The following is a 25,964-nucleotide window of genomic DNA, read 5'->3' as shown; positions in this document are numbered from 1 at the left end:
GGACATCAATTTCCAGACTATCATTCCAGCCTGGGTGGATTCCTATGACAGCCCCTACGTTTCGGTCTCGGCCACTTTCGGCTCTCGAGCAGTCACCACCACGGGCCAGATGTTCAAGCAAGCTGATACTCAAAAGCCTCCAGTGGTGAGCATCTCAGACATCCACGCCAAGAAAGGAGATCTCTTCACGCTACTTATGGTGGATCCGGATGCTGTCAGTCCCGAGAAACCAATCTACAGGAACGTCTTGCACTGGATCGTCACAAACATTCCGACAGGAACAAAAGGTACTTATCTTTTCTTTTCATTTCTATCATTCCAGGAACTTAGATTGCGAAACATTTAGATGTATTCAAGCACGGTACAAACGCGGTCTCCTATGCTGGCCCTTCGCCTCCTATGGGTGTCCATCGCTACTACATTCTCGTTTTCAAGCAGGTACTAGATTGCTCTCCAAGTTTCTAGCGGGAACTCTATGATTCTAGGCTCACTCTCGCGTTGCAGAAGGGTAAGATCACGGCTGGCAAGATCACGAGAAGGCAGCAATTCAGCGTTCGTAAGTTCTCGGACGAGTACTCTCTGGGCTTCCCTGTTGGTGGAGTCTACTTCACAGTGGAGGCAGGTGTAAAGGTTTTTTGATTTGAACAAGCTAACAAAACCATGGGAAGTAAATAAGCCTCAGGAAATCTAAAGAAGTTTTCACTTACAAAAGCGTGCAGTGCCTGGAAAAATCCAGCTGCGCCGATTCGTTCTTTACGTAACTTCGACCACAGAGAATTTACTGTACAGAAAGAATGCGCGTACCTACAAGCTATACCTCTCACGTTGCGTGCGTGAATATGGCTTCCACTCGATCTAGCGATGCACTGAGATGTCCCAGATCCAATCCCACCGGAGGTTCTCCCACTCCCATGGACCTGTCACGAAATTCCCCCAAGCTTTTAATGGCGAGAAGACAAAGCAAAAGAGAGTGAGTACTGACCCATGAACATCTGGTAGGACGTATTCCGCGTTCCATCCAACTCTAACATCAAACCCGGGACAGATTGCCAGTCTTGTCTTTTGCTTGATTTGCGCTGGCCAACAATCGCCCAGGGACGATGTCACTCTCCATTTCCAGCCACTTTTTCTGCTGCGAAAGTCGTGTCCTAGCCCAACCTGGGAGAAGGCAAAGTCGATAAGAACTTACTCGTGGACTGTATGAGATATTCGTACCTGGAAACTTAGGAGCGGTCCAATCGGGATTTTCCTTGTGATGAGCCGGATATCTCCTTGCTTGGGCTCAAACATGAGCTTCCACTTTGGATCGTTCCCGACGGGCTTGAGCACGATCTTGGTGTTGCACCCGTGCTCTTGGATCCCATCAAACTGTGGCAAACCAAAAGAAAAAGCTTTTAGCAGATCAAAGAAGCAAAGAAAATCGAAGGAGCGCTCTACTGACTTCCATCCTTTTTTATGTTCTAGTACCTCATCCCTTACTACCTCAAAGTTGGCACCAAGCTGGTACCCCTCCATTTGCTGCCGGAATTTCACTCGCAGCTCCTTTGGCGTCCAGTTTATCCGATACAAATCCTTCCAAGAGATTTCGTCGCTGGATGATGTGGAATCGGTGCCTGGGAGCTCTCCATTCGCGCTCTGGAAGAAATCTAGCTACCATCAGCACAAGATTTAAGAGATTTCACGCACTATACCTGTCTAGAAGACCTCAGCGCTTGTATTTCGGGGCTCTCATTCACGAGCTTGTGGATTCCCGAGATCGCCCTGTCGACATGCCGGCCTAGAGCGTTCTGGAGACTCCCCAGCCGACCTCCAGCTCCATCCTTGCGCCTGGAATCCACGCAGAAATCGCATTCCCCATCCAAATACACGCAACAGAGAGATTCAACCTCGACGCCGACGCGCGCGCTGGAGACGATTGCGATTGCGATTGCGATTGCGATGCCGCAGCGTTGGCAGCGCCGCGATTCCGGCCGCGCTCCATCTCGACCGATCAGCTGCATGCTTTCATTGCGTCTAATCTAAAGAGTACAAACCCTACATTTTTTATTGTTTCCCAGGGATTCGAACCTGGAATCGGTCTCGCCCTAAGATTGTACGCCCAAGGAATCGATCACCAGACCTCCTACGTTTGAATCGGTCTCGCCCAAGGAATCGAACTCGAGGCCTCGTAAAACCTGGGTTTAGGGTTCTTGCTCGCGGGAATGAGGCCACTGGACGAGCAAGAGACAACGGTGGTGTTTGAGAAGCTCCACAAATTCGTGGGCGCCAATCTCCGGCAGATCGTGGAGCGCAAGGACGCCATCACATCTAGCAGGTATTGCTTTCGCCTCCACAAGCAGCGCGTCTACTACGTGAGCGAGGATCTCGTCAAGAAGGCCACCAATGTGTCGCGGGAGAAGCTCGTCTCGCTGGGCACTTGCATCGGCAAATACACCAAGAGCGGCAAATTCCATCTCACCATCACTTGCCTCGATCTCCTGGCGGCGCATTCCAAGCACAAGATTTGGCTCAAGCCCTCGGCGGAGATGTCCTTCCTCTACGGCAATCACGTCCTCAAGAGCGGGCTTGGAAGGATCACCGAGAACACCCCGCAGTACGAAGGGGTTGTGATCTATTCCATGTCCGATGTGCCGCTGGGATTCGGGCTGGCTGCGAAATCCACGCACGATTGCAGGAAGCTGGATCCAAACGACATCGTCGCCCTGCACCAGGCGGATGTGGGAGAGTACCTCCGGCTGGAAGACGATGTGTGATTTTTTAGGGTTCTTCCATGTCATCTCGTTGCCGTTGGATCGGGCGTTGATCCAACGGCTGAAACGTAACCCTTATGGCGCGGGTTCGAATCCCTATCCAGCGAATATTAAAACCCCCTGTTTATTTCCTGCAAACCCTTGTTCTTCCGCCATAGCCAGGAGCTTCGGATCGCAGATCGTCGACGGCGCCATGGGAATGGAGAAGGAGCGCGAATGCTTTGTCTATATGGCCAAGCTTGCCGAGCAAGCAGAGCGCTACGACGGTGAGCTCCTGGATCGATGCGATAATCTCGCGCCTTCGATCCCTCGGATCTGTGTGTGACTCTTGTCTATTTCCCCGCAGAAATGGTCGAATCCATGAAGAAGGTCGCCAAGCTCGATGTGGAGCTCACCGTGGAGGAACGAAATCTCCTGTCCGTGGGGTACAAGAACGTTATCGGCGCACGGAGAGCGTCGTGGCGGATCTTGTCCTCGATCGAGCAAAAGGAGGAGAGCAAAGGCAACGAGCAAAACGTGAAGCGGATCGGCGACTACCAGCAGAAGGTAGAGGACGAGCTCTCCACGATTTGCAATGACATTCTCACCATCATCGACGAGCATCTAGTCCCCGCATCTAGCACCGGCGAGTCTACGGTGTTTTATTACAAGATGTGAGCGATACTTTTCTTTTTTTTTTTTTGTTGCTCTTGTCCTTTTGGGTCTTGACTTGTTCTTATCAACAGGAAAGGAGACTACTTCCGTTATCTCGCGGAGTTCAAGACCGGTAACGAAAGAAAGGAGGCGGCCGATCAATCATTCAAGGCTTACCAGGTAAGCTCGCAAATCTCTTTGCGTGATCGTTGTTTTGGTTTCTATAAGTTTTGGGTGTGCGTTGTTTCAGGCCGCCACTGATACTGCTTCGACCGATCTGCCTCCTACGCATCCAATTCGGCTTGGGCTGGCACTAAACTTCTCAGTTTTCTACTACGAGATACTCAACTCGCCAGATCGGTGAGAGCGCCTCGTCCTCTTTTTAGTTTTCTCCACTTCAACTGACTTTGTGGCTTTGTTTCGCTGTTGCAACAGCGCTTGCCAGCTAGCCAAGCAAGCTTTTGACGATGCGATCGCGGAGCTGGACACGCTCAGCGAAGAATCCTACAAGGACAGCACTTTGATCATGCAGCTTCTCAGAGACAACTTGACGCTGTGGACGTCGGATCTACAGGAAGACGGAGGTTCGTGAAAGTTCTGTTTTTTTCTTTTTCTTTTCTCTGTTCCTGCGAACCTATCCACAACTAAATGTGTTGTTGCGAATCCAGTTGAGGATGCGTCCAAAGGAGAGATAACTGGGAAGCCCGAACCTGAGGTAATGCGTGCGTGAGACGAATTTTCGAGTGGCACCAGCAAAAGCTCTCCTTTTTTTTACTTCCTCTCTTCTCTGTTCATTCTGGGGCCTCCCCTCTCTCTCTCTCTCGTTCTCTCTTTTTCTCGCTGCTGTTCACCAGTGTCTCTTCTAATCACAAGTCTTCTAGCGTGCTATGCACTTGAGGTCATTTTCCTTGTGTGATTTCGCTTTTGGCTATTTTTTTTCCTGTTCTTTCCTTTCCTTTTCTTTTCACTGTGGAGGGAGAGAGATGATCAACACCGCAGTAGCTAATGTTGTTGGTGACGCACTCTGGGAATTTCCTTACTGCTTTCTCGATAGAGAAGAGGGGGACTATATACTTACCAGTCCAATCCAATGCTACTCTCGCGAAATGAAAAAAATGGAAGCTCTTTGAATAACTGGTGTGTGTGTTTCGTGTCAAGACTTTTGTTTGCTTGGTGACAAAAAAGATCGAGAACGGAGAAATTTCATCCTTGATTTCATAGATAAAATTGGGTAGCTATTCTTTCGGGCGTTGATCATGTCCGAAAAACCATGATAGCTGGCCAAGAGAGAAAGCACGTAGCGACGAAACAAAAGCTCGCAATCTCGCCCGACGTGGGCTGGCGGGAAAACGAGAAAATTTTATAAAAAAACGTTTAAAGAGAAAGAGAACGAGCAAACCGCCGACGTCGTGTGCCCTGACGCCAGCGTGGCGTCATCGTGGCACGTGTGGGCTTCGTCCGTTGCCGGACGCATCCGGCCGTCCCCGCCCACTGCGCGCCAAAAATCTTTTCAAACTTTTAATTTTTCTTAGTATTTTTCCGGTAGTGTTTTCTTTTTTCGCTAGGGCTGAGCAGCAGAGGCTCATGATGGACCGCGTGCGCCTGCGTCAGAACCCGCACATGCGCCGCGCAGGCGGCGCCGCGTCTACCCGGCGAGCCGTCCGATCGGGTGATACCAGCCGTCGGATCCACCACGTGGCCTGGCACGTCAGCCGGCTTTTTAGCCACGTCAGAGTGACACGAGCCCTAATTCTCTCGCGGGTGATCTGGATGCGAATTGAAAAGAAAACCTGGGCCGCGAAACCCTAATTTAATCCTGGAGCAGCGATGAACAGGCGAGCAATGCAACAAAGAGGACAGAACGTGGGGTCCCCACTTTTCCCTCTATCTTTCTTTTCTCTCTCTCTCTCTCTCACTCTCTCTTTGTTTTTTTTCCCCTCCCCTCTTGTGGATCACTCGCTCTCTCTAGGAAGCTCCGCTTTCTTCTTCTTCTTCCTGGATTGTAACCTGGGGCCAGTTCTTCTTCGTCGAGAGGAGCCCATCCCTCCCATGGCCCGCGATTATCCATCGCCGCCGCGTCGCAGTCTCGCTGGTAGATGATAGATCTGTGTGGCAGCGTCGCAGCTTTAAATTCTCTCCACCACCGCCAATTGCCCAAATCCTTCTTCCTGCCACCACAATGCCGCGCCCTTCCTCCACCAGTGAGTGATTGCTCTTGAGCGCTCTTCACTTCCTCCTCGATCCTTGGCTGGCAATTCTCTTCTCCCTGGAGCTGGAATTCCTCGTTCCTTGATGGTGTTTAGGTGGCTCCTCATTGTGGCGGATGGCGGCGGCACCACGATCGCGGGGGCGCGAAGCGAAGAATTTCCATCGCCGGAATCTATAGCGACGAACTAAAGTAGAATCTAAGATCGCTCCCTCTTCCCCGGGAGAGCGACACAATTCCAGGTCTGGACAAGAGCTTGGTGGGCGAGAGCGATAGAATTCTCCGGGGACTAGGCAAAGAGCTTGCTTGGTGGGCACGGCAGTCGGGCAGGGAATAGATTAGAGGGCTCCAGCATCCAGCACAGGCCAGAAAGAAGAATTCGCGAGAATTCGCGATCGCTGGGGTCCCAGGGAGGAGGAAATGCGAGCAGCAAACTCCATGGATTCGTCGTCCACATCCTCGATCCAGGACCCCGGCGGTGGCGCGGCGCCGCCGGCCGCGCCACCGCCGCCCAAGAAGCCGCCGCCTAAGAGATCCTCCAACAAAGACCGCCACACCAAGGTGGAGGGGCGGGGGCGGCGGATCCGGATGCCCGCGACTTGCGCCGCGCGGATCTTCCAACTCACGCGGGAATTAGGTCACAAATCCGATGGCGAGACGATAGAGTGGCTGCTCCGCCACTCCGAGCAGGCCATCATCGCCGCTACGGGCACCGGCACCATCCCCGCGCTGGCCATGCAAAGCGGCGGGCTGCTACTGCGCGGTAAGCCGCACGGCATGGCTGGGCTCTCGCGCAGCGGCAGCAGCACCATCGAACAGGTACCGCGCAGCAGCACCGCCGAGTCGCGCGGTATGCCGCTGGGCTACACTGCGGCCAGCGGCGTCTACAGCCCGGCACTGCCGCCACCGCCGGCGGCATCCAGCGTGGAGCGATCGGGGCTGTCGGCACCCGCTGGCTACGACCCAACCGCCCATCACCACCCGCTCATGGCGTTCCAGCAGCTGGGGCCTTCCTCCGCGGAGCACGAGTCCCGGCCGTTGGATCCGGATGGAGAGGACGGCGACGATCAGGGCGGGAGGTTCGGCAAGAGGATCCGGGCGGACATTCCGTCCATCCCGATGCTGCTGGGCCACCAGCTCAAAGAAGACCCGGACGGCGGGAGACGGCAGGGGCATATACCGTCCCCACAACCAGGGCATATTCCGGCGCTATGGAACTCTCCCGCCATTTGGATGCTGCCTGCGAGCGAGCAGCAAGTGTGGTTCCCTTCCCCGGCGTCGTCCCAGATGTTTATTAGGGCTGGGGGATTGGATCTACCAAGCTCGGCGCTCTCGGCCATGGATTCCAGCAATTCCAACTCCAATTCCTCGAATCCGGCAATGGGCAGCCACAATCTCCACCACCACCTCTTGGGGCATATGAATTTGAGCTCGATGCAGCAGCCATCGTCCTCGTACGTGCTCTCCTCCATGCCGGCCTCCTCGTCCTCGATCGAGCACGGGCATCTGGGAATGCTGAGCGCGCTGAGCGCCTACACGAGGAACATGACGCAACAGCAAGAACAGCAGCATCAACACCACCAAGATCTAGGCGAGCACCAAGGTCAGCATCATCATCACCAGGGAAGAGATCACAGCAACGAGGATCACAGCTCTCACGAGCAATAGTTTCTTCGCGCGAAGATCAAATTGGATCATAGCAGCAGCAGCAGCAGCATTTTTGGGCATTGGAGAGATTTTTTTATTTTTTTTCCCCTTTCATCGTGCCTCGGCAAACACAGGTTTTGTGCGTTCCTCTCTCTTTCTCCCGGCGTGGTCTCTCATAAGCTCTTTCATATAGATCATTCTTTTTGACCCCGCGAAAAAAGCACCAAAATCGAGGGTCTTCCAGAGGCGGTGTACATTATAAATTCTTTCCTATACAAATTCTTTTCAAGACAACATTAATAAATAATTGTCACATTATTTTTTGTATTTTTCTCAAATTATATAAGTTTAAACTCAAATATTATTTTTTAAGTGTAGATATTTTAGGACAGATTATTCTATTTCCGAATCAGTGATTAATGCTTGGCATCGTGACACCTGCAAAAGCTAGCATACAAAGATTTTTCCATGGTATGTGTTTGCTATGGTTACTAGACAAAGCAATGCAAGGGGTATCATTTCTCTCCACTAGCTAGACGCTACATTCACACACAAAGAATAGTGCGTTGGATCCAATGCACCATTCCAAACTTTACATCATTTTCTTTCTTTTCTCCTTTCCTTTTTGTGATCGACAGATCGATCGATGGATCGATCCTTGCGTCATAATTGGTTTCTTCCAACTTACACGTTCGTTCGTTAGAACATCGAAAAAAACTATACGAAGATAAGCTATGGTTTTCTCCATTGTGGAATTCCGTGACACCAAACCTTGGCGTCGCTCTCGAGAAAGAAACGCCAAGAACACTGACGTGATGCGTTAACTTCTTCGCCTATAACCAAAAAAAATCCAATTTTAAAAGACTGGACGAGCTCGACACGATCAAATGGAAATCCCTGCTAGCTTAATGGAATTCTTAGCTAATGACAACCATCGACATTCGAGTGTGCGCTACTTAAAAAATCCAAATGCGCTTACCGTCCGTGCTCGCTTGCTTGTGGACAAAGGAACAATGGGTGACAAAGATGGGCCTCCTCGTGTGTGTCTTTTGGTGGAGCTTGGGAGGCATGATTCCACCCATGAGATCCCACTCCCGTGATCGATAGAGAGCTTTCGCAGTGGTGGCGAATTATTATCTCTGGTGTGTGCTACAGTCCTGGAAAGTTTCGATGAGTGAAACAGTCGCTAGATCTTGATCGAATATCACACGCAGGGCCAACTAGAACTAGACTCCAGAGAAGCACAGCTCCAGCCTACTCGAAAGAACTTTACGAAAACAATGCTTGGCAATCAAGTATAAGAATTCACAGGAAAGGATGGAACTGATTTAAAAGAGTAACAAAAGAAAGAACTTTACAGACTTGAGAGATGTGGTGTACAACTCATGCAAGAAGGAAAGCAGGCAAGAATAGAAACAATAGAAAGAGCGTACCTTCTTATCCCCCTCGAATTTTTCTTTCGATTCCTGGTTCGTTTGTTTGTGATTAAACGTTCTGACTCGTCACCTGGCTCAAAATCCAAACCTTGTCACTGCGTCCCATGTTCTTTCACAATGAAAAAAAACGAATGGAGAAATCTTCTTACTACAGTTCTCGTACCGCTGGACAGCGTTGTCATTTTCACCCAATTCTTTTGCGCGATCTCATTGAATTGGCTCGCTTTCATGTGCCTCATGTGGATTCATGACGAAGCTTCCTGCCAAAGTGAGCAAAGCCGAGCAAAAAAGAAAGGAAGAACCATTAAAACCCAAGATAACGTAGTTAAAGTTCCCAAAGACGATAAATTCCACGCCTGGGAGAGTGATTGTTCTACGGTGATTTGTTCTTGCGACGCGGCAAAGCGCTTCTCATACTACTAGACATAAACTCCAGTGGAAAGAAGTAGAAACAGTGCTCCAAGTCCCTACAATCAAACAGTGCTCGTGTTTGTGAGTCTAGAGATCGAAAATAAAACATGAAACTCCTACCAGGAAAATCGATGACGCTCCTCCGGTCAAAATCTCCCGTGGGAAGCTTCGACTGAGGCTAGAAGTTGTGATCTCATATCTGCGAACGATATATAAGCACTCAGATCACATCACAAAGTGAAGGACTTACATGAAAAAACTCGCCGTCAAGACGAGGCCAACAGTGAGGAATAGAATTGTTAGAAGCGGATATAATCCCTCAGGAACTGGGCTGCTGATAGCTACAGCCTGCGAAGGAAAAATTTCTCAGCAGAGCAGCAAAGAACACAAAGCAAGCATAAAAATCCATGGGAAGAAAATCATTAGATAAAAAGAGCACAACGAGAACAAAAATTCACAAGAATTCTAGATCAAGATTCAAGAAAAACCGTCGACCATAGCGAAGACAAAATCTCAAAGCTAAAGAACACAAAGCAAACATAAAACCGCAGCACTTCAGCTATAGCCTTAGCTAGTAGAAAAAGTGTATCCATGACTCCAATACACTTTCAGAAAGGGAACGAAGAGAAAAAGAAAAGCACAACGAGAAGAACTATGCACACGAAAATTCACGATCAAAAAATCCAGAAGAGTCGTCGATCATACACAAGCATAAAATCGCAGAAATTCAGCTATAACTCATAGATTTCTAGCTAGTAGAAAAACTGTATCCATGAATCCATCCATACACTTCTAGGAAAACAACGAAGAAATCGTTAGAGAGACAGAATTCCGGAAAAACTGTCGATCATAGCGAAGAAAAATAGAAAGCACAACGAGAAGAACAATGTAAGAAAAATCACACAAGAATTCACAAGGATTCTAGATCAAGAGCTAAAAACTAAGCCAGATCAAACTCACCATTGTGGACGAAGCCGCAGATCCAAAAGCCCTACCTAGCCCACAGCCCCCAGCCCTAGAAAAATATACCCATCGAATCTTATTCAAATTTCTAGGGCTGCCGTGGCGTCGGCTGGGTCGCTTCAGTATCTCTCGCGCCGCGGAGGAGGGATATGAGGAGATGGCCAAGAACTCCATCCTAAACAGGCTCACACTCCAGCGCTCCCCGGCCTCCAAGGAGATCGGCTATCAAAACCTCAAGATCGACGAGCCCCCGGGGAGCTTGGAGGCAAATCACTCCTCCGATCGTGATCCAGGAGCCCTAGCAAGCGCTGCGACGACGAGCCCGGATCTTCACATCAGCAACAGCCAGTACGTCGCCAATCTCCACAGCACCTCCAACAGCGTAAGCCCTCCTCCGCCAGCGAATCGCGCAGGAGGAGGAGGATCACCGCTTGGGTTTCGATCCTCGCGATCGCGGCGCCGCTACCCGCGATGGTGCCGCTGCATTTGCTGGACTTGCTGCGTCTTGTTCCTCCTCCTCGTCCTGGCGGCCATCGCAGCGCTGTGCTTCTACATCATCGTCCGCCCGAGAGCGCCCAAGCTCTCCATCGACGCGGTGGAGGTCTCGTCGCTCTTGCTCACCATCACCGATTCGAACGCCACTCTGGGCGACTACGAATTCAACTCGCTGCTCGACCTCGACTTGCTGCTCACCATCAACGCCTACAACCCAAACACGCAGATCGTGGTCTACTACAACAAGATCCGGGTGGACATTCTCTACCGGAACTTGCAGCTGGTTAGCACGTACATGGAGCCGTTCATGCAGGGGCACCGGGAGAGAAAGTTGGCGGTGGTGGAGATGGTGGGAAACCCTAGCCTTCAGAAGCTTGTGAGCAGGGAGATGTCGGCGGAGATGAGCCGGAATGCGGTGAATTTGGTGGCGGAGATCAGCGCGCAGGGGAAGGTCAAGGTGGTGCGGACGGTGAGCCCGAGTATTTTGGTGCGCTTGACCTGTGACTTGCAGGTCAGCCCGCCGACTGGGCCGAGTGGTCCGCAGCTCTTGTACAAGACGTGTAAGATTTCCAAGCCTTACAGCGGTTATAATAGGATTTGAAGTGTCTGTGCGAGTTGAGTTTGTATAGTGTTGATCCGTAGTACATCGGCGATACAGATGCGGAATTCCTTGACAAAATTTGTCAATGGGTAAATCGGCAAAACAGTCCCCACTCCCACGGCATGATGTGGCTCTTTGTCTGATTGACTGCAAAGTATCACACTTGTACCAAAGCACATTAAAGTTTTATTTCATATCTACAGATGTATGGTGTGTTGGCTTTCAGAAATCATCCAATGGCAGTTTGGCTTTCATTTTCTTTCCTTTTTCTCCTTGTTTTTCGCTGCAAGTAGATGATAATTAGGCTTCTCAATGTGGGCCAGAAATGTGTCGAAATGCTTGCCTCAACAATGTGTTGTTGTGTTTGCTGGGTCGTCCTCATCAAATGTCCGGAATGAAAAGCATGTCTTTTGGAAGCACATACATCCCTTTTGCAGTAGATGAATTCTGTAGGTGTTATGTTTTGGCAATTCAAACTTTGTCTTAACACAGGCCAAAAGTCCCAGCGGTCCAAGGCTATCAGAAAAGATCTGCCAACTTTTCCACGCGAAGGTACGGATTGACAATCGATTTCGCGTCTACTTGCACAGCCACTTCATCTTTCATATCTTTTCGTGCCACGAGAGGATGAGAGCCCCTTGTCCTTGTGATTGACATGTTTGTTTCAACAGGCAAGGCGTGAAATCAATCTTTTGCATTTGAATCAACGATGAAAACTACCCACGAGAACTTCCAACACTTCCAGAACTTTTTAATTTCTTTAGTGCTAAGATTTGGAGCCTCGAAAAAATCAACGAAGAAAACTAACAAGAACTTCTTGGTTTCTTGGAAGAACTTCGTAAGAACCAGCAAGGAAGAACTTTGATTTTGATTTTTACAGTGCTAAGAATTGGAGCCTCGAAACAATCAACGAAGAAAACTAACAAAAACTTCTTGGTTTCTTGGAAGAACTTTGATTTTGATTTTTACAGTGCTAAGAATTGGAGCCTCGAAACAAGCAACGATCTGTAAACTAAGCTGCTCAATGCGGTGTTGAGGAGCGTGTAGAGGCACATTGTTTGAATGGCGCGAAGGTGCCTGGATATTCTCCCGATAAACCCCAGGAGCCATCCCAGCCGTTGGAATCGCCGGTGTCTCTTTTGTTCTCTTGGAGCGTGGAGTTTCTTGCAAAAGCAATGCCCATGAAAGGCATTTGCTGCGCTCGCGATGGACGATGCCACTGCGAATCCCAGCCATGATCGATCGTGTTTTTGGAACCTTTGATAAGAACAAGACGATGAAATCGTGAAATCCATGGCCATTTTGTAGCTCAGGAGGCTGTGATGGTGGCTGTTCTTCACGGCGTCCCTGGCGGCACTGATCGCCATGACGAGCTGCGAGTGCCAGGCGTTCAATCGATCGGAGCCCGAGACCCAGAAGGACCGACTGGAGGCATCGACCGTGAGGATCTGGCCCGCAAAGCCGTAGGAGAGCGATCGGGGGATCACTGCCAGCCGGAGCGCCGATCGCAGCAAGAACCCAATTGGCGCCGGGATTGCTGAGACGATGGAGGAGCCCAGCGTCGGGAGGAGAGATCCCAGCGCGCGGCGCACGACGCGAAAGCCCTCCCAGTGATCGTCGTCACTGAAGAGCCTCTTGACCGTCGAGAGAAAGGGGATGAGATTTGGCACGCAATCGCCGCGCTGCACGACGTGGAGGTATACCGCACTGTACCGCGCGGTGATGAGCTCCGCCAGATGTGAGCTCGCGAACAGCGGCGCCCCGAACGTGATACATTTGATCCTCGTCTCCTTCCCCTGTTCTTCCGGGCAGAAATCCTCGCGATTCTCTGCGAATTCGCGCTCCTCGCGGTCCAATTCGCGCAGCATTCGCAGCGCCAGCAGCGATGCGACCGCGCCGCCCAGCGAATGCCCCGTGAATGTGATCCTCTCGCCGGAATCAATGAGATTGGCATATGGATCGAGGGGGATTCCTTCCGCCCGCTCGGCGAATCCCCAGTGCGCGGCGGCGTCGTGATACGTGAGCCTGGCTGGGAGGAGCTTGAGATCCTGGACGACGTCGCAGAGGCTGGATGTGCCGCGGCAGCTGACGAGGATTTGCGCGGTCTCGCGCACCCGGCAGCACAGCAGCGCTTGATTGCTGCTGGCGCTGCCGATTTGATCGATTCCTTGGTGATGGATGAGCTCCACTCCCCCCTGGATCGCGCATTCCAGGTAGGACATTGCTCCCGCGAGGCTGGGCTCGTAGGCGGCATTGGAGAGCGCGAGCGCGTCCATGATCGATCGCTGCTCTTTGCAAGTTCTAGCGGATAAATCGTCGTGGGAAGCATTTTCCACACAAGCAACACCCATTATCTCTTCTCCTTTCTCTCTTCTCTCTCCCTCTCTTTTCTCTTCCCTTTTCCCTCTTTTCTCTTTTCTGTCGCTCTTAATGACGTGGCGTCCTTGTGGCTATGGCCTTCCACGTAATATCCCACGTGGCAGATCGAAAGAGGTTTAGAGTTAGAGCGGGAAGAACAGGGGCGGGAGGGAATGGCAGCGGTGGCGGCGGCGCGTCCGCCATGGATCGCGAATCACAACGCTTGCGATCGCGAGGGAGGATCGCTGCTGCTGATTTCCGGGAGGAATGTAAGGAATCTAGGCAGGATTGAAAGTAGCAGTAGCGCGCGATGGTCGTGTAGGGCGGAATGTGGCTTGTGTGGGCGGCCGCTGGAGAAGAGCTCCAATGTCGCCTGGAAGAGGAGGCTTAGAGCGGTGTTTGGGAGCAAAGACGATGGCGAAGACGATGAGGAAGAAGAAGAGGAGGAAGAAGAAGAAGAAGAAGAAGAAGATGATGACGATGAAGATGAAGAAGAAGAAGAAGCACAAGTAAAGAGTGCTCGAGTCCGAGCTAAGCGGCCCAAACCAGCGAGTCCTTCGAATCACATACTCTTCCAGGTTCGCGTTTTTTGTTTATAGACCTTGCCATCGAAGTTTTTTCTTTTCTATGTTCTTCGCAGGGATTCAACTGGGAATCTCATTCCAAGAAACCTTGGTATGTAGACCTCAAAGAGAAGGCTCCCGTCATCGCCCAAGCCGGTGTCACTGATATCTGGCTTCCTCCGCCATCGCAGTCAGTCGATCGACAAGGTAAGCTCCCCACTGTTCTTCCTAGCGAAGTTCTTGACTGTTCTTTCGTTTGTTTTTCTTTTCAGGCTATCTTCCCAGTCAGCTCTACGACTTAAACTCCTCCTCGTATGGAAACGAGGCGCAGCTCAAGGAGCTCATCGACACTCTCCACGAGCAGGGCATTTGCTGCATCGCTGATATAGTGATAAACCATCGCAGTGGATGGAAACAGGATGCTCAGGGTCACTGGAACATCTTTGAAGGTGGAACTCCGGATAAGAGGCTGGATTGGGGGCCTTGGGCAGTAGTGTGCAATGATATCTATAGGAGTGGTGGCCAAGGCAAGCAGGACACTGGTGAGAGCTACGCAGCTGCTCCAGACCTTGACCATACTAATAAGCAAGTGCAGGACGAGCTGACCGACTGGTTGAACTGGATGAAGGCTGAGATTGGTTTCGATGGGTGGCGGTTTGATTTCGTCAAAGGCTACGCTCCCAAGTACACCAAATTGTAAGTAGAGGTGGAGGAGTAGTCGTAGAAACTATAGAACTGATCAGGAACAGGCGTGTTGATCATCAGGTACTGTCAGAGAACCGACCCGAGTTTTGTTGTTGGCGAGTTGTGGACGTCGCTGAATTACGTCAGCGGTCGTCTAGCTGCCGATCAAAGTCAGTAGTGGCTTGCTGGATAGAGAATTTTGAGCTCGATGAACTCACGTTTGAGGAACTTTGTCTTGTGGCAGATTTTCACAGGCAGCAGCTCTGCGACTGGATCGACGGGACCGGCGGCTGGGGATGTGCTTTCGATTTCACCACCAAAGGAGTCTTGCAAGAGGCCGTGAAGATGGAGCTGTGGCGTCTGCGGGACAAGGAAGGCAGGCCTCCTGGTCTAGTCGGTATGTTTATCTCTGGAACTTTGCAGTGGTTTTTGTTGCTCAACACTGGACAAACTTGCAGGTTGGTATCCAAAGAAAGCGGTCACGTTTGTGGATAACCACGATACCGGATCGACCCAGAGGCACTGGCACTTTCCCGACGAGAAAGTCCATCTCGGCTATGTCTACATTCTCACGCATCCTGGGATTCCATGTATTGTAAGGAGAGCATCTTCGTTTTGTTTCAAGCTCTGATTGGCGCCTCTTTTCCTTTCTCGCAGTTTTACGATCACTATTTCTACTGGGGGCTGCAAGAACAGATCAACCAGCTATTGGAGCTGAGGCTACGGAACAAAATAAACGCGGAGAGTAAGATCAAGATCCAGGCAGCGGACTTCGACATGTACGTTGCCACAATCGCAGATCGACTCATTGTGAAGCTTGGTCCAAGGTAAACATCCATCTCTAGTTTCATGGCAAGACAAGATCTCTTAGCTGTGAGCTCGGCACAGGTTTGACATGGGACCTTTGCTTCCAAAATCATCAACTTGGAAGCTCGTAATGGCGGGCTCCGAGTATGCAATCTGGGAGAGCACGAAGAAGATGGCTGGAGTGGCTCCGAGCGAGCCGGAGATCATCGTCGTCAAGTCGGGGCCTTCCGAAACTGGCGATGAGAACATCGAAGTGAAGATAACCAGCGATATGTCGTGCGAGACAGTGAACCGGATCATGGAGGAAGTGCCAGACATGGTCTCCAATCTCCACGATGTGGAGAAAGTCGTGGAGGAATGCAAGGTGGAGTACGAAGACGAAGGGGAAGACGAGGAAGAAGACGAGGAGGAAGAAGAATCCAGCAAGAAGAAATTACGTAAATAGCTTTGTATATTTTGCTATTCCAATAAGTTTCAATGTTTAGGCTTACAATCTAACATGTTATTGAAGAAGAATCAAAAGTTATTAGGTTTTTTTTCAAAATGGCGCTTATTCTAAGCAAGCTTGAGGAAGATTTAAAGGACCTCTACAACTGTGGTGCTGCTGCCAAATTCCTCGTGAACTTCATTGGCCTGCCCTGATTCTGAGAAAGGAATTCGATTGTGCTCACCACAGCTCAGGTGCAATGGCTCGCAAGAGCTGGAAATTCATGGAGATTGTGTTGTCAAAGAAGTCTCTAGACTCTTGAAACTATCCAAACTCCGCATCGACTCATTTTGAAGCTTGGTCCAAGGTAAAAATCCATCTGTTCAGGCAAGATCTCATTTGACATGACCTTTGCTTCCAAAATCATCCCCTTAAAAGCTCGTAATGGCGGGCTCCGAGTATGCAATCTGGGAGAGCACGAAGAAGATATCGAAGCCACTCACATTCTCGATCCAGACTTCTCCAATCGAATGCTCCTCCTCGCCTTCACTGGACAGTTAATTGTCTTCTCCATTTGATGAGGTCTTCTTTTTTTCCAGTGAGACTGGCACACACAAAGGTTGTTGTCAAGCGTTTCTTACAGCGAGACTAACCATCGGTCATTTTGCTAGCTTGAAATGCTTTCAAGTGTAGAGCCTTGTTTTTGAACGATTGCATGCGTAATTCGTTTTCCTGGGAAGATCGATCACAAAGTCAGCAGCAGTGGAGAGAGAGAGAGACTTACGCTGGAAGGTGGTCAGTTGCGTACGTAATTCATTTTCCTGGAAACATCGATCACAAAGGAGAGAGAGAGAGCGAGAGAGATCCGCTTACGCACGTAGGGAGGCAGCCAGCTCCGCCTCGTGTAGCAGTGTGCCGAGCTCCCAGCTCCTCTCCTGGATGGCCTTTGCAACGCGCTCCTCCTGCTTGCCAAACTTACGCTCCCACTCCTCCACCTTGATCCTCTGCACTGCGTCCTTGTCCCGGGCATACTTCGCCACCGTCTCCAGCAACAGTGGCAAGTTGGCCGCCGAGAACCGGTGCATCGCGCCCATGATGCGCTCCGCCGCTGGAACAATCCCCTCTGGAAGCGCCACCGCTTTTCCAGCATTGAGCTCCTGGTAGTACATGATGTAGAGCGACCAGTGGACCTCCTCCTGGAGCTTCGTCGCCAGCACACGTTCCAGCTTCGCCACCATCTGGTCCCTTCTTTCACTGTCAACACGAAGTTCGTCTCTCGCAAGTCCCTGTAGCAACCCGCCACCTCCGCGAGATCCTTTCCAGCCTATGCTCCAGCTCGCACTTCTTGCACGAGCACTTGTACGAGAGCCTTTTCCGCCTGTATGGATGGCCTGGCACGATGTAGTTGTGGACGATCTCCTCCCCGGCCTGGATGTCCTTCGCTGCGAAGTAACAGGTCGTGTTGCCGAAGAGCGAGGCGTTGGGGACGCAAGAGTGGCTGATGAAGCTCGGCAGCGGCCAGATAGAGGAATACAGCAGGCGCCTGGTCGGTCCGGTCCCGGGCAGCTTGGGATTGAATCCCGCTTTGCCTACAATCTCGAAAGTCTTCTTCACCTCGATGCCTTGAAGCTCCTCCCTGGCACTGCTCTCGTCGCTCCTGATCCTCGACCAGGTCTCGGGCGTGGCCCAGTTTGACCGGAAGAGCTCCATTCCCGGTATTTCTCGATCGGTGCCCGCCACCTCGCAAACCAGGCTGTAGATCTGCTTGTACGCTCGCGGACAATAAGCCGTGTAGCGGCGTCTCTCTTGCAAGCGGACTCGTTGTCACCTTTCTCGAAGACCACCAGGTTGCAGATCATGAGAAGCTCGCCTCGCTTGATCTCTCTCGTCGCAAATAGTCCCCTGCGTCGCCCCTGGCTCTGCCTCGCACATCTTCACCTCGACCTGGCCAACGAACTCGGCAAACTCTGGAATCTTCGGCGCCTCCTCTCCATCGCTCCAAGCTCGAAGAAAGTTGGAGAGCTCCTCCATAGCACGGCTGGGGCCTCGACTCTGCCTTCTTACACCCCAAGGACGTCGCTCAAGAGTTGCCACGACCACTCGTAGCACTGAAGCTTGATCAAAGCCACCGCTTTTCGATGGATGCTCTTGACATGGGGTAGGATCCATGGCAAGAGCAGCGCTGGCGGCATCAATGCACTGCTCGTATCGTCCCAGCCTGAGGTAGCACTCCGCCGAATCGGAGAAAGCGAGGACACGCTCGCGCTGGTTCTGATGCCCTTCTTCCTCGCACAGTCGCACTTGGCAATGCTCATGGCGTAAGCGCGCCCTCAAAGCTCCCATCTTTGAAGAGCTTGTTCTCTTCCAGCCTTATCTCCGCGGGGCTCATACCTTGGAATCGCAAGAGCTGCCTCTCGCTGAGAAAAGAAAGAACCTCCACGTTGGCCGGATTGTCGAAGGAGAGGATCGCGATCGACGAAGACTGGCCATAGAATCCCCCTGAAGGACTCGGCTCCTTGGCCGCTACTCTTGCTCCCTTGGGAAATCTCGATCGGTGCTCACCACGGCGTGCTTGATGGCGAAAAAGATCTCCTCGCCGCTGGAATCCTTGAGAACCTGCACGCTACCTTCGATCTTGAGCGCGTCCGCCGCGAGCACGCCGTAGAGAACCCTGGCCTCGGCGCGAAATCCCTCCTCGAGGCTTCCAATCCGGACCGGCACAAGCTCGGCGATCGCGGCGGAGGGAATGCCGTGAGGACATGCTGGATCTTCATCGACGCCATCATCGCGAGCGGACCGACTGATCAAAAGCCGAGAAGAACTCAATGTAGGGGCGCCATCGATCGATCGATCGCCTCCCCGAGGCGCTCCAAGAAGAACAAGTTTAAACCTTTGGCTCGAACAACATTTCCTTGTTTACGTTAAGAAAAAAATTTTACTTAATGCAAACAGTGTAAATTAATCATTTATTACATTTAAGGCCAGTTTCTATGGTTCTGGCCATTCCATCTAGCGTAAGTGTTGCTCCACAAGAAAACTTTAGATTAGATCCTACAACACAGACCTCTTTGGAACGCTCGCGCTAGTTTAACGACGATTCTAGCTTCTTCATTGCGAATTCTACCTTGTGGTTCTTCCAGACCCCGCCGCTCAAGTACTCTTCATACACTGACACGACCTCGTCTCGCCGCGCGGCTATGATCGTCATACAGATCGTTCCATACTGCTCCTGGCAAGATCGAAGCTAGAAAAATCGCCAGGAAGTTTGGAAGAGCTGAGCAAACCTGGCTGACAAAGAGTGGGCTGAGCATTCGCTCCCGTTCCAGAGTGACGCCAGTCGCCGGGAGAACCGAGTCCTCAAAAACTCGTCCATCGCGCAAGAGCTCGTCGATGATGATCTTATCGGGGATTTCCTCGTTCGGATACCTCTCGAGTAGCTCTTTGAGTTTGCGTTTGCCCCTATCAACCTGGGTGACACGAAAGTTAGCAAAAAAAACGAAGAACTACAAAAAGAGCGTCAGGAAAACTATCCAAACCTTGGGCCAGTTTGATTCGAAAACTCCATTGCTCACTCCATGAATGCCTCTCGAGATATCGTGCGTGAGAGTATCCCCGAGTTTGAGGCTGTGCGAGTAGCAAGCCATTTCTCCCGAGTGTACATCCGCCACCACAAGATTGAAACCATTGTAGCTCATCGCTTGTGAGGAAAGCTGGTCGATGTGGTCTTTTGGATTCAACTCGCTCTAGAGAAGATTAAAAAAAAAAAGGTTTAGAACACTGTTCATAAGAAAGAAGAAAGAACTAACCGTGTTGTCATACCTGTAGAAACTGCACAGGCAAAAATCCTCTCGAGACAGCGGCATTCTTTTCGAGTGGCTCGCGAATATTCGTCACAAACGCCAGGCGGCCAGTCGCGGATATTCCCAGCCAGGTGCCTCCTTCCTTGCCATCGCGACCGGCGAGAATATTCCCCGGCTCTTCCTTCCACCAGTGAGCGGGGCAAGACTCCCTGTGATAGAAATTTCTCTAACTAAGCTCGAAAGCCCGATCGATCGATCGAAGAGCCTACCTCGAGTGAAATTCATCGCGGTTGTGCGTGAGGATGAATTTGTAGATCGGATGCTCCTCCAGCGCCCATATTGCCACACACATTCTCCGCGAGAGAGATTTTGCTATCGATCGGAGAACTCTCGATCGATCGATCGATTACACAGAGAACAATTACCCTAAGTGCGAGCGTTCGAATCCCATGGCCTTGGTCGTCTCTCTCACACCTCCCACGAGAGAATTAGGGCTCTTGGACGAGATCTAGAGCTGGGAAGAGGGCAACACGCATGCATGTCTCTAGCCGGCCGTCGATTGGCGCCAGTGGACGGCACGGATTTGTTATCTAGGGTTGTGTGACGGGGGAGAGAGCGCTAGGGTTTAGTGCGCTGTGGCATGACGAGCTGGTCTAGGCGAGCGCTGGATCCCGCCGGGGCTAGGAAAGGGCTCGGCTGAATGATTTCCACTCGCGCTTCTGCTCGCGATGACGCTTCTTCGCGGGAGGATGGGCTAGCGGTGGATTTCGTCCGATGGCGCCGAGCAAGAAGCGAGGCAGGAGCTCGTCGATTGCCGCTGCCGCTGCCGCCGAATGGAGCGTGGGGGATTTGGTGCTGGCAAAGGTGAAGGGATTCCCGGCATGGCCGGCCCAGGTAATTTGAGCTTCTTCTTTGTGCCTTTTGCTAGAAATTCTTGATAACAAGAAGGCGAAGATCCCTGTAGGTGAGCAAACCAGAGGCATTTGGTCAGCATCACAATCCGGCCCGCGTGTTCGTGGTCTTCTTTGGAACTAAGCAGATGTAAGTAGCCCCTTTTTTCTTTCGCCCTTTGTTATCAATAGCTAGTTTTACTCTTGTTGACGCTGGAATGAATTCTTCCAGACGATTTTGCCATCACTCCGAGATCTCGAAGTTCACTCCGGAGGCCAAAGCTTCGCTCGTCGCTAAAGCCCACTCGAAGTGTACGCCGGCCGACCTTCGCCTTGCGGTGAGTGAGATCTGCGACGTAGCCGAGAAGGTAGAAGTAGGCTCGGGAGATGGAGATATGAATGGTAGAAGCGGGATAGAGTTTAGGGAGCTAGAAGATGGCGAGGCTAGTTGTGTAATGGATCTAGGTGGTAAGCTTGACGTAGAGGGGCAGGCAGGGAATGGGGGGACGTCAGAGATGGAGGACTACGATTTAGGATGGGGATCAGGTAGCTCGTTGGATGGGAATTCGGACGATGATACGACTCCGAAAGGAATTGTGCTGCACGAGAAGGTCCAGACGAATTTCGCTTCGCACGAAGAGCTCGACACCTTTGACAGTTTTGACTTCTTCAACGAGGAGGTTGTCAATGTACCTTCTGCCGTGCGAGCGGACAAGAAGAAGGCTGGCAAGGCTGAGAAGCCCGCAAAGCAAAGGACGCCCGCGAAGTCTAGGAAGTCAGCACCTGTAAATTCTACGACGCCTGTATTCCCTCCGAATTTTTGTCGGAAGAAGAGGAAGCAGATGACTGTGAAAGCATCTACGCCTCGAGGAGTGGTTCGGAAAGATGTAAGTTATGGCATCCAACGGTACTTGACTTACATTTATTTTTTCAGGATAATAGCGACGAGGACCACGCTACGCCACCAACCGCAGATGAGTTTCAAGAGTACACGTTTAGGCGGAAGGTTACGTTGAAGAAGAGGCTTCGACCGGCTTTTGAATCAAGGTCCGCGGAAACAGACTCTGATCACAACAAAGATAAGCCGGACACTTCTAACGAGACGTCTCCAATCACTCAAGATCCTGATAGTAATCTACCTATCGTGAAGAGAGCCAGAGCTAGAGCTGCGAAGGAGCCAGCGCTTGATAAGCACAGCGAGGAAGAGGAGAAAAGGGGAGCCCCACATTCACCACCTTCGTCGACAACGGACACACCGACTTGCAATGGTTCAGAGTCGACGAAGGCAACAGAAGAGAGAGCATCAGATGGAAAACCGAGATTCGAGGAGAAGTATACTGGACTTAGCTTACCTCCTAAAGCAGAGAAGTATAGAATGCGCAACAGTCTTGCAGACAGTGAAGCGGCTCTTCCTCCATCAAAGCGACTTCATCGTGCCTTAGAAGCTATGACCGCGTGCGTCGCAGAAGCTGCCAAAGAAGAAACTGCTAGGGATGCAAAGGTGGAGGAAACACCTGACAACGTCAGCCAGAAGTCCGATTCTACTGAGCAGACGAGATTGAGTGAGGGGGTGGTGGTCAAGAATTGTGTCGCTGATGACGCTGATAAGCTACAGGAGGTCACCGTTACTTCTAAAGAGTTTGTGGACAAGGAAATGGACCCTGCGTCGGTTGGCCTGGGCAGTGAAGATCTGCAGCAATCAGAAGTCCTCTCGGTGACCAGTATCCAAGTTTCAGTGAAGGCCGAAGCTACTCAGGATACCCCCGTCAGTCCCGCTGTTCAAGAAGTTGTAGAGGTTGCAGAAGAACTGGTAGTAAAGGCAGAGTCGGCTATTTCATCTCAAGCTAAGGTTCAGGCAAGTCCATCCGGTAACACTCTCGGGGAAGACAGAAGGGATGTTGAAACAGGACCTCCTTCTGATGCTGGTGGAACTCAGAATGTTACTGTCGTGGACAATCCAGAGGATAGGACTCCCAATCCAGAGGATAGGACTCCCTTGTCTTCTGCATTGTCGCCCGTCTCCATGGATCTTTCCGAGGGCAAGAGTGACGTAAAAGCTGGTGTTCTGGAGTTTGAATCGAAGAGTGACGAGCTTCAAAGCACCGCGGAAAACTCAGAAGCTAAAACTCCAAGTATGGCTGACATGAAGTATTCTCCCGTGTCTCCGAGGGCGGATGACGGTCAGATTGCTCGATTTCACGCGGAGTCTCTAGTCCGAAGGGACGAGCCTGTTAGCAAAGGTCGTCTGTCTATTGATGGGCAAGGAGCTCCGAAAGAAAGAAGGCAGCCGGAGAAGAACTCGCCGTCTGCATGGTGGGGGCGTTCTTCACACTTGTCGAAGTTTCACAGAGGAGAGGACAAGAGGAAACTGGAAAACCACTTTGAGGTTTCTTTATATCGAAAGGATGGTGCTCTTGCGAAAACAGCGCTAGAGAGGCTACAGAGTATGTCTCCAGCGAAGATCTCTCCCGGAAGTATGAGATATTCTCCAGTTTCTCCGGCACTTCGAGAAGAAGGAAACAAAGTGCTTTTTGATCATGCTGTTACGGTGAAGTCTTCACGCGAAGGTGGCACCAAGGTTCAGCTTGAGAAGCTTGATACTTCTGGACGTGGCAGTCGGCACTCTTCAAAGCCTGGAATCTCCGAGACTTCTCCCGGTACGACGAAGGCTAGGGGCCTTTCTACGGACAAACCAAAAACTTCGAACTCCAAAATGAGGAGGCATTCTCCCGTGAGACATGGAACGGAAACCTCCAGTCTTGTTTCAGAAAGAGGTACGACTGAAAGCCACTCCGGTGAATCTTTAGCGAGTGAAAACGAACACACGTCTGCGAGAACAAGCTCTTTGAGAACGAAGGCGGCAGGACATCAGGATTCATTCAAGCTGAATGATATTTCAGCGTCGAAGCCTCATAGCGACAACAATGTTCGGAAAGCGTAAGTATTTTCTGCTATCTAGTGAACGTTTCTTCTTAAAACTGGTTCACATTTACAGGTATGAAGCTGCCAAGGAGCTGAAGCAGAAGCTGGCGTCAAAAGACGGTGATACATCCACGTCTATGAAGTATATAATGGCAGCAGTTCAGTCCAAAGTACCAGGACCTGTGACTCCGATGGATGTTGGTACCGGACCTGAAATTGTTATGGAGCAGGCCTCTGGAGCGAGCAAAGATTTACCTTCTCTGCCGACTGCTAATGATGAAGCGGAGACTGCGAGGAATGTCTTTGAGGGGTTACTGGACAATTTGTCTCGCGCCAAAGAGAGCATACATTGTGCGACACGGCAGGCTATAGATTGTGCTAAGCTCAATCTTGCCGACCAGGTTTCTTTCGATCCTTTTGACTTTCATATATATTGTATTGACGTTGCTGTTATCAGGTAATCGATATCATAGCGAAGAGATTGGAAGCGGAGCAAAGCTTATCCCGGCGCATCGACTTATTCTTTCTTGTGGATTCCATTACTGTGAGTTCACATAATTTGCGAGGTACAGATGCATGTTTTCCTTTACTTTTTCCTGGAGTTCTAACTTTGCGTGCTTTGTTCCAGGTACACCCGCTGGCGTGTACCGACACATTGTACACAATGCCTTACCCCGGTTGTTAAGCTCTGCAGCACCACCGGGGAATTTTGCTAGGGAGAACCGTCGCCAATGTTTAAAAGTAAGGTTTGTGCATATACCTGCATTCTTCTTGACAGTTAAGCTATGTGGTCTTGCAGGTGTTTAAACTCTGGCATGAACGAAATGTATTTCCCCCGACTGTCATACGGCACTTCATGCGTGAGATTGAGCTACACAATTGCGACAGAGTGCTTATGAATATGAGCCGACGGCCTGCTAGAAACGAACGCCCCGTCGATGATCCCATACGAGAAATGGAAGGAATGCAAGTCGACGAGTATGGAAGGTAAGTTCTCGTTTTATACTTTCGGAGTTGTCAATTCTCTAAGTTCTTGCAGCAATGCAAGCTTTACGTTACCTGGTGTCAGTATCCCGCGTATGTTTGAAGACGAAGAAGAAGCCAACGCGGGTGGAACGGAAGCAAACGCCGGTGAAGATTACGCAGTTGCGACTGTTACACCTCACGATCCCGTGGAGAGACATCGTCATGTCCTGGAAGACGTGGACGGGGAGCTCGAGATGGAGGACGTCTCGCCAGAGACGGATACCTGGCAAAGGCAGTACGTTTCTCCAGCGTCCATTCTTACAGGTCCGCCGCTCCCGATCTGTCCCCCTCCCAGTCCGCCTCCGCTACCTTCCTCTCCGCCTCCGAGCACTCCTCCTCCACCGCCACCTTCGTCTCCGCCGCCACCACCTCAAGACGTAGCCGATCCAGGTGCCTATCCAGACAGCTTCTCTCCAGGTTACCACCATGCTCGAAACGCTGTGCAGCAGCCATCCAACGGGCCTGAATCTTACGAGCACTACAACCCGGGTGTCTACGGTGACGAAGGCTACGGCATGCCAGTGGATCACGGCTACAATTCTTACGGTGGATTTTCAGACATGCCACCGGGTCCGATATCTCCTCAGTACGACGGTCACCACGGACATCACTACGGTGGACAGCACTATCCGGCCGATGGTCACTCTTACCAGGGAGATTATCCTTACCAGGCTTATGGTGAAGCTGGAGGCCACTGGTCCGAGCCGTCTCCCAGGAGCCGATACATGCACAGCGCTCCAGACGACCACTACTATCACTCGCACCACGATAACAGATATGGGGATCACGGGGCGGACTACTATCACCAGAATGGACCGCATTATATGCAAAGTCACTACGATGGTAAGCTCTTTTCTTCTTTTGGTTGTGATCTTCGTGACTAAGCTCGCTGAACAGGAGGCTATTCTTCCCACGGGCGTTATTCGTCGGGTTACATGACGCCACCTCCGGATCATCAAATGCATCATGGAAGCAGTGGAAGATCGTCACGGCGGCACGGGCACTACTCCCACGACGCTGGTGGTGGCTACTCGCATGACTATGGCGGTCACGACGGTGGTGGATACTCGCGGTCTCACTCACACTCGCATTCTCACGATGGTGGCGGCGGTGGATACCAGCACTCTCACTCTCATTCTCACGATGGTGGCGGCGGTGGCTACTCCCACTCTCATCCTCACCACGATGGCTACTCTCACTATCCAAACTGGTGAGTGCGAGAGACCTCTCTTCCTCTCTGTCTCTCTCTTTTCTGTGTTTACTTTGTCCATAAAATCGCTGCTCCAGGCGTTGAGGTGGTGGTGGTGATCCGATTCGTCCAAGGTTTGGAGGAAAAGTTTTTGGG

General features: G+C 51.2%; 9 protein-coding genes across 15 annotated transcripts; 5 read left to right on the top strand and 4 right to left on the bottom strand.

The window, feature by feature from the left end:
• Nucleotides 1-617: 617 nt before the first annotated feature.
• On the bottom strand, nucleotides 618-2,206 carry LOC9661781. Of its 5 annotated transcripts, none has more exons than XM_024688811.1 (7): nucleotides 1,692-2,206; nucleotides 1,468-1,635; nucleotides 1,216-1,368; nucleotides 983-1,158; nucleotides 818-917; nucleotides 708-761; nucleotides 618-649 (listed from the first exon to the last, which is right to left on the bottom strand). In XM_024688811.1, the coding sequence occupies exons 1-5, from the start codon at nucleotides 1,998-2,000 to the stop codon at nucleotides 821-823; spliced, it is 903 nt and encodes a 300-aa protein (XP_024544579.1). In that variant the 5' UTR covers nucleotides 2,001-2,206; the 3' UTR covers nucleotides 618-649; nucleotides 708-761; nucleotides 818-820. The 5 variants fall into 5 exon arrangements, with proteins under 5 accessions (XP_024544579.1, XP_024544590.1, XP_024544566.1 ...); XM_024688822.1 differs by having other exon boundaries at nucleotides 708-917; nucleotides 1,692-1,827; nucleotides 1,887-2,206; XM_024688798.1 differs by having other exon boundaries at nucleotides 708-917.
• Nucleotides 2,201-4,517, top strand: LOC9661779 (14-3-3 protein 7). The gene is made up of 6 exons (XM_002962734.2): nucleotides 2,201-3,016; nucleotides 3,097-3,403; nucleotides 3,476-3,563; nucleotides 3,634-3,743; nucleotides 3,819-3,967; nucleotides 4,052-4,517. Exons 1-6 carry the CDS (start codon nucleotides 2,626-2,628, stop codon nucleotides 4,111-4,113), a joined length of 1,107 nt encoding a protein of 368 aa, XP_002962780.2. The 5' UTR covers nucleotides 2,201-2,625; the 3' UTR covers nucleotides 4,114-4,517.
• Nucleotides 4,518-5,186: 669 nt separating this feature from the next.
• LOC9647150 (transcription factor TCP22) lies at nucleotides 5,187-7,605 on the top strand. Its single transcript, XM_002962733.2, has one exon. The coding sequence runs from the start codon at nucleotides 6,010-6,012 to the stop codon at nucleotides 7,255-7,257; it is 1,248 nt and encodes a 415-aa protein (XP_002962779.1). The 5' UTR covers nucleotides 5,187-6,009; the 3' UTR covers nucleotides 7,258-7,605.
• Nucleotides 7,606-7,773: 168 nt separating this feature from the next.
• On the bottom strand, nucleotides 7,774-8,931 carry LOC112351280. The gene is made up of 4 exons (XM_024688845.1): nucleotides 8,836-8,931; nucleotides 8,670-8,742; nucleotides 8,216-8,393; nucleotides 7,774-8,069 (listed from the first exon to the last, which is right to left on the bottom strand). The coding sequence occupies exons 1-4, from the start codon at nucleotides 8,909-8,911 to the stop codon at nucleotides 7,782-7,784; spliced, it is 615 nt and encodes a 204-aa protein (XP_024544613.1). The 5' UTR covers nucleotides 8,912-8,931; the 3' UTR covers nucleotides 7,774-7,781.
• A 39-nt stretch (nucleotides 8,932-8,970) lies between these two features.
• Nucleotides 8,971-10,111, bottom strand: LOC9661778 (transmembrane protein 258). Its single transcript, XM_002962298.2, has 4 exons — nucleotides 10,044-10,111; nucleotides 9,334-9,431; nucleotides 9,204-9,282; nucleotides 8,971-9,139 (listed from the first exon to the last, which is right to left on the bottom strand). Exons 1-4 carry the CDS (start codon nucleotides 10,044-10,046, stop codon nucleotides 9,092-9,094), a joined length of 228 nt encoding a protein of 75 aa, XP_002962344.1. The 5' UTR covers nucleotides 10,047-10,111; the 3' UTR covers nucleotides 8,971-9,091.
• Nucleotides 10,112-10,203: 92 nt separating this feature from the next.
• Nucleotides 10,204-11,142, top strand: LOC9647149 (NDR1/HIN1-like protein 13). Its single transcript, XM_024689104.1, has one exon. It carries the CDS (start codon nucleotides 10,204-10,206, stop codon nucleotides 11,140-11,142), a length of 939 nt encoding a protein of 312 aa, XP_024544872.1.
• A 2,452-nt stretch (nucleotides 11,143-13,594) lies between these two features.
• LOC9647148 (alpha-amylase) lies at nucleotides 13,595-16,035 on the top strand. The gene is made up of 9 exons (XM_024689090.1): nucleotides 13,595-13,769; nucleotides 13,987-14,078; nucleotides 14,141-14,270; nucleotides 14,336-14,759; nucleotides 14,829-14,917; nucleotides 14,992-15,144; nucleotides 15,206-15,342; nucleotides 15,405-15,574; nucleotides 15,636-16,035. Exons 1-9 carry the CDS (start codon nucleotides 13,595-13,597, stop codon nucleotides 15,997-15,999), a joined length of 1,734 nt encoding a protein of 577 aa, XP_024544858.1. The 3' UTR covers nucleotides 16,000-16,035.
• A 2,879-nt stretch (nucleotides 16,036-18,914) lies between these two features.
• Nucleotides 18,915-20,276, bottom strand: LOC9661776 (transport and Golgi organization protein 2 homolog). Of its 2 annotated transcripts, none has more exons than XM_024688835.1 (5): nucleotides 20,051-20,276; nucleotides 19,801-19,990; nucleotides 19,518-19,724; nucleotides 19,266-19,448; nucleotides 18,915-19,204 (listed from the first exon to the last, which is right to left on the bottom strand). In XM_024688835.1, exons 1-5 carry the CDS (start codon nucleotides 20,131-20,133, stop codon nucleotides 19,064-19,066), a joined length of 804 nt encoding a protein of 267 aa, XP_024544603.1. In that variant the 5' UTR covers nucleotides 20,134-20,276; the 3' UTR covers nucleotides 18,915-19,063. The 2 variants fall into 2 exon arrangements, with proteins under 2 accessions (XP_024544603.1, XP_002962341.1); XM_002962295.2 differs by having other exon boundaries at nucleotides 18,915-19,210; nucleotides 20,051-20,272.
• Nucleotides 20,277-20,297: 21 nt separating this feature from the next.
• Nucleotides 20,298-25,946, top strand: LOC9661775 (ENHANCER OF AG-4 protein 2). 2 transcript variants are annotated; one of them, XM_024688762.1, is made up of 11 exons: nucleotides 20,298-20,675; nucleotides 20,746-20,822; nucleotides 20,904-21,558; nucleotides 21,606-23,608; nucleotides 23,667-23,994; nucleotides 24,051-24,159; nucleotides 24,222-24,334; nucleotides 24,393-24,580; nucleotides 24,633-25,462; nucleotides 25,517-25,829; nucleotides 25,907-25,946. In XM_024688762.1, exons 1-11 carry the CDS (start codon nucleotides 20,556-20,558, stop codon nucleotides 25,911-25,913), a joined length of 4,743 nt encoding a protein of 1,580 aa, XP_024544530.1. In that variant the 5' UTR covers nucleotides 20,298-20,555; the 3' UTR covers nucleotides 25,914-25,946. The 2 variants fall into 2 exon arrangements, with proteins under 2 accessions (XP_024544530.1, XP_002962776.1); XM_002962730.2 differs by having other exon boundaries at nucleotides 20,303-20,675; nucleotides 25,517-25,927.
• Nucleotides 25,947-25,964: the final 18 nt, after the last annotated feature.

This window comes from Selaginella moellendorffii, unplaced genomic scaffold (assembly GCF_000143415.4).
Source record: "Selaginella moellendorffii unplaced genomic scaffold, v1.0 SELMOscaffold_2, whole genome shotgun sequence".
Classification (NCBI taxonomy): Eukaryota; Viridiplantae; Streptophyta; class Lycopodiopsida; order Selaginellales; family Selaginellaceae; genus Selaginella; species Selaginella moellendorffii.
Note: the sequence above shows the minus strand (reverse complement) of the source record. Positions and strands in the feature narration are given on the sequence as shown.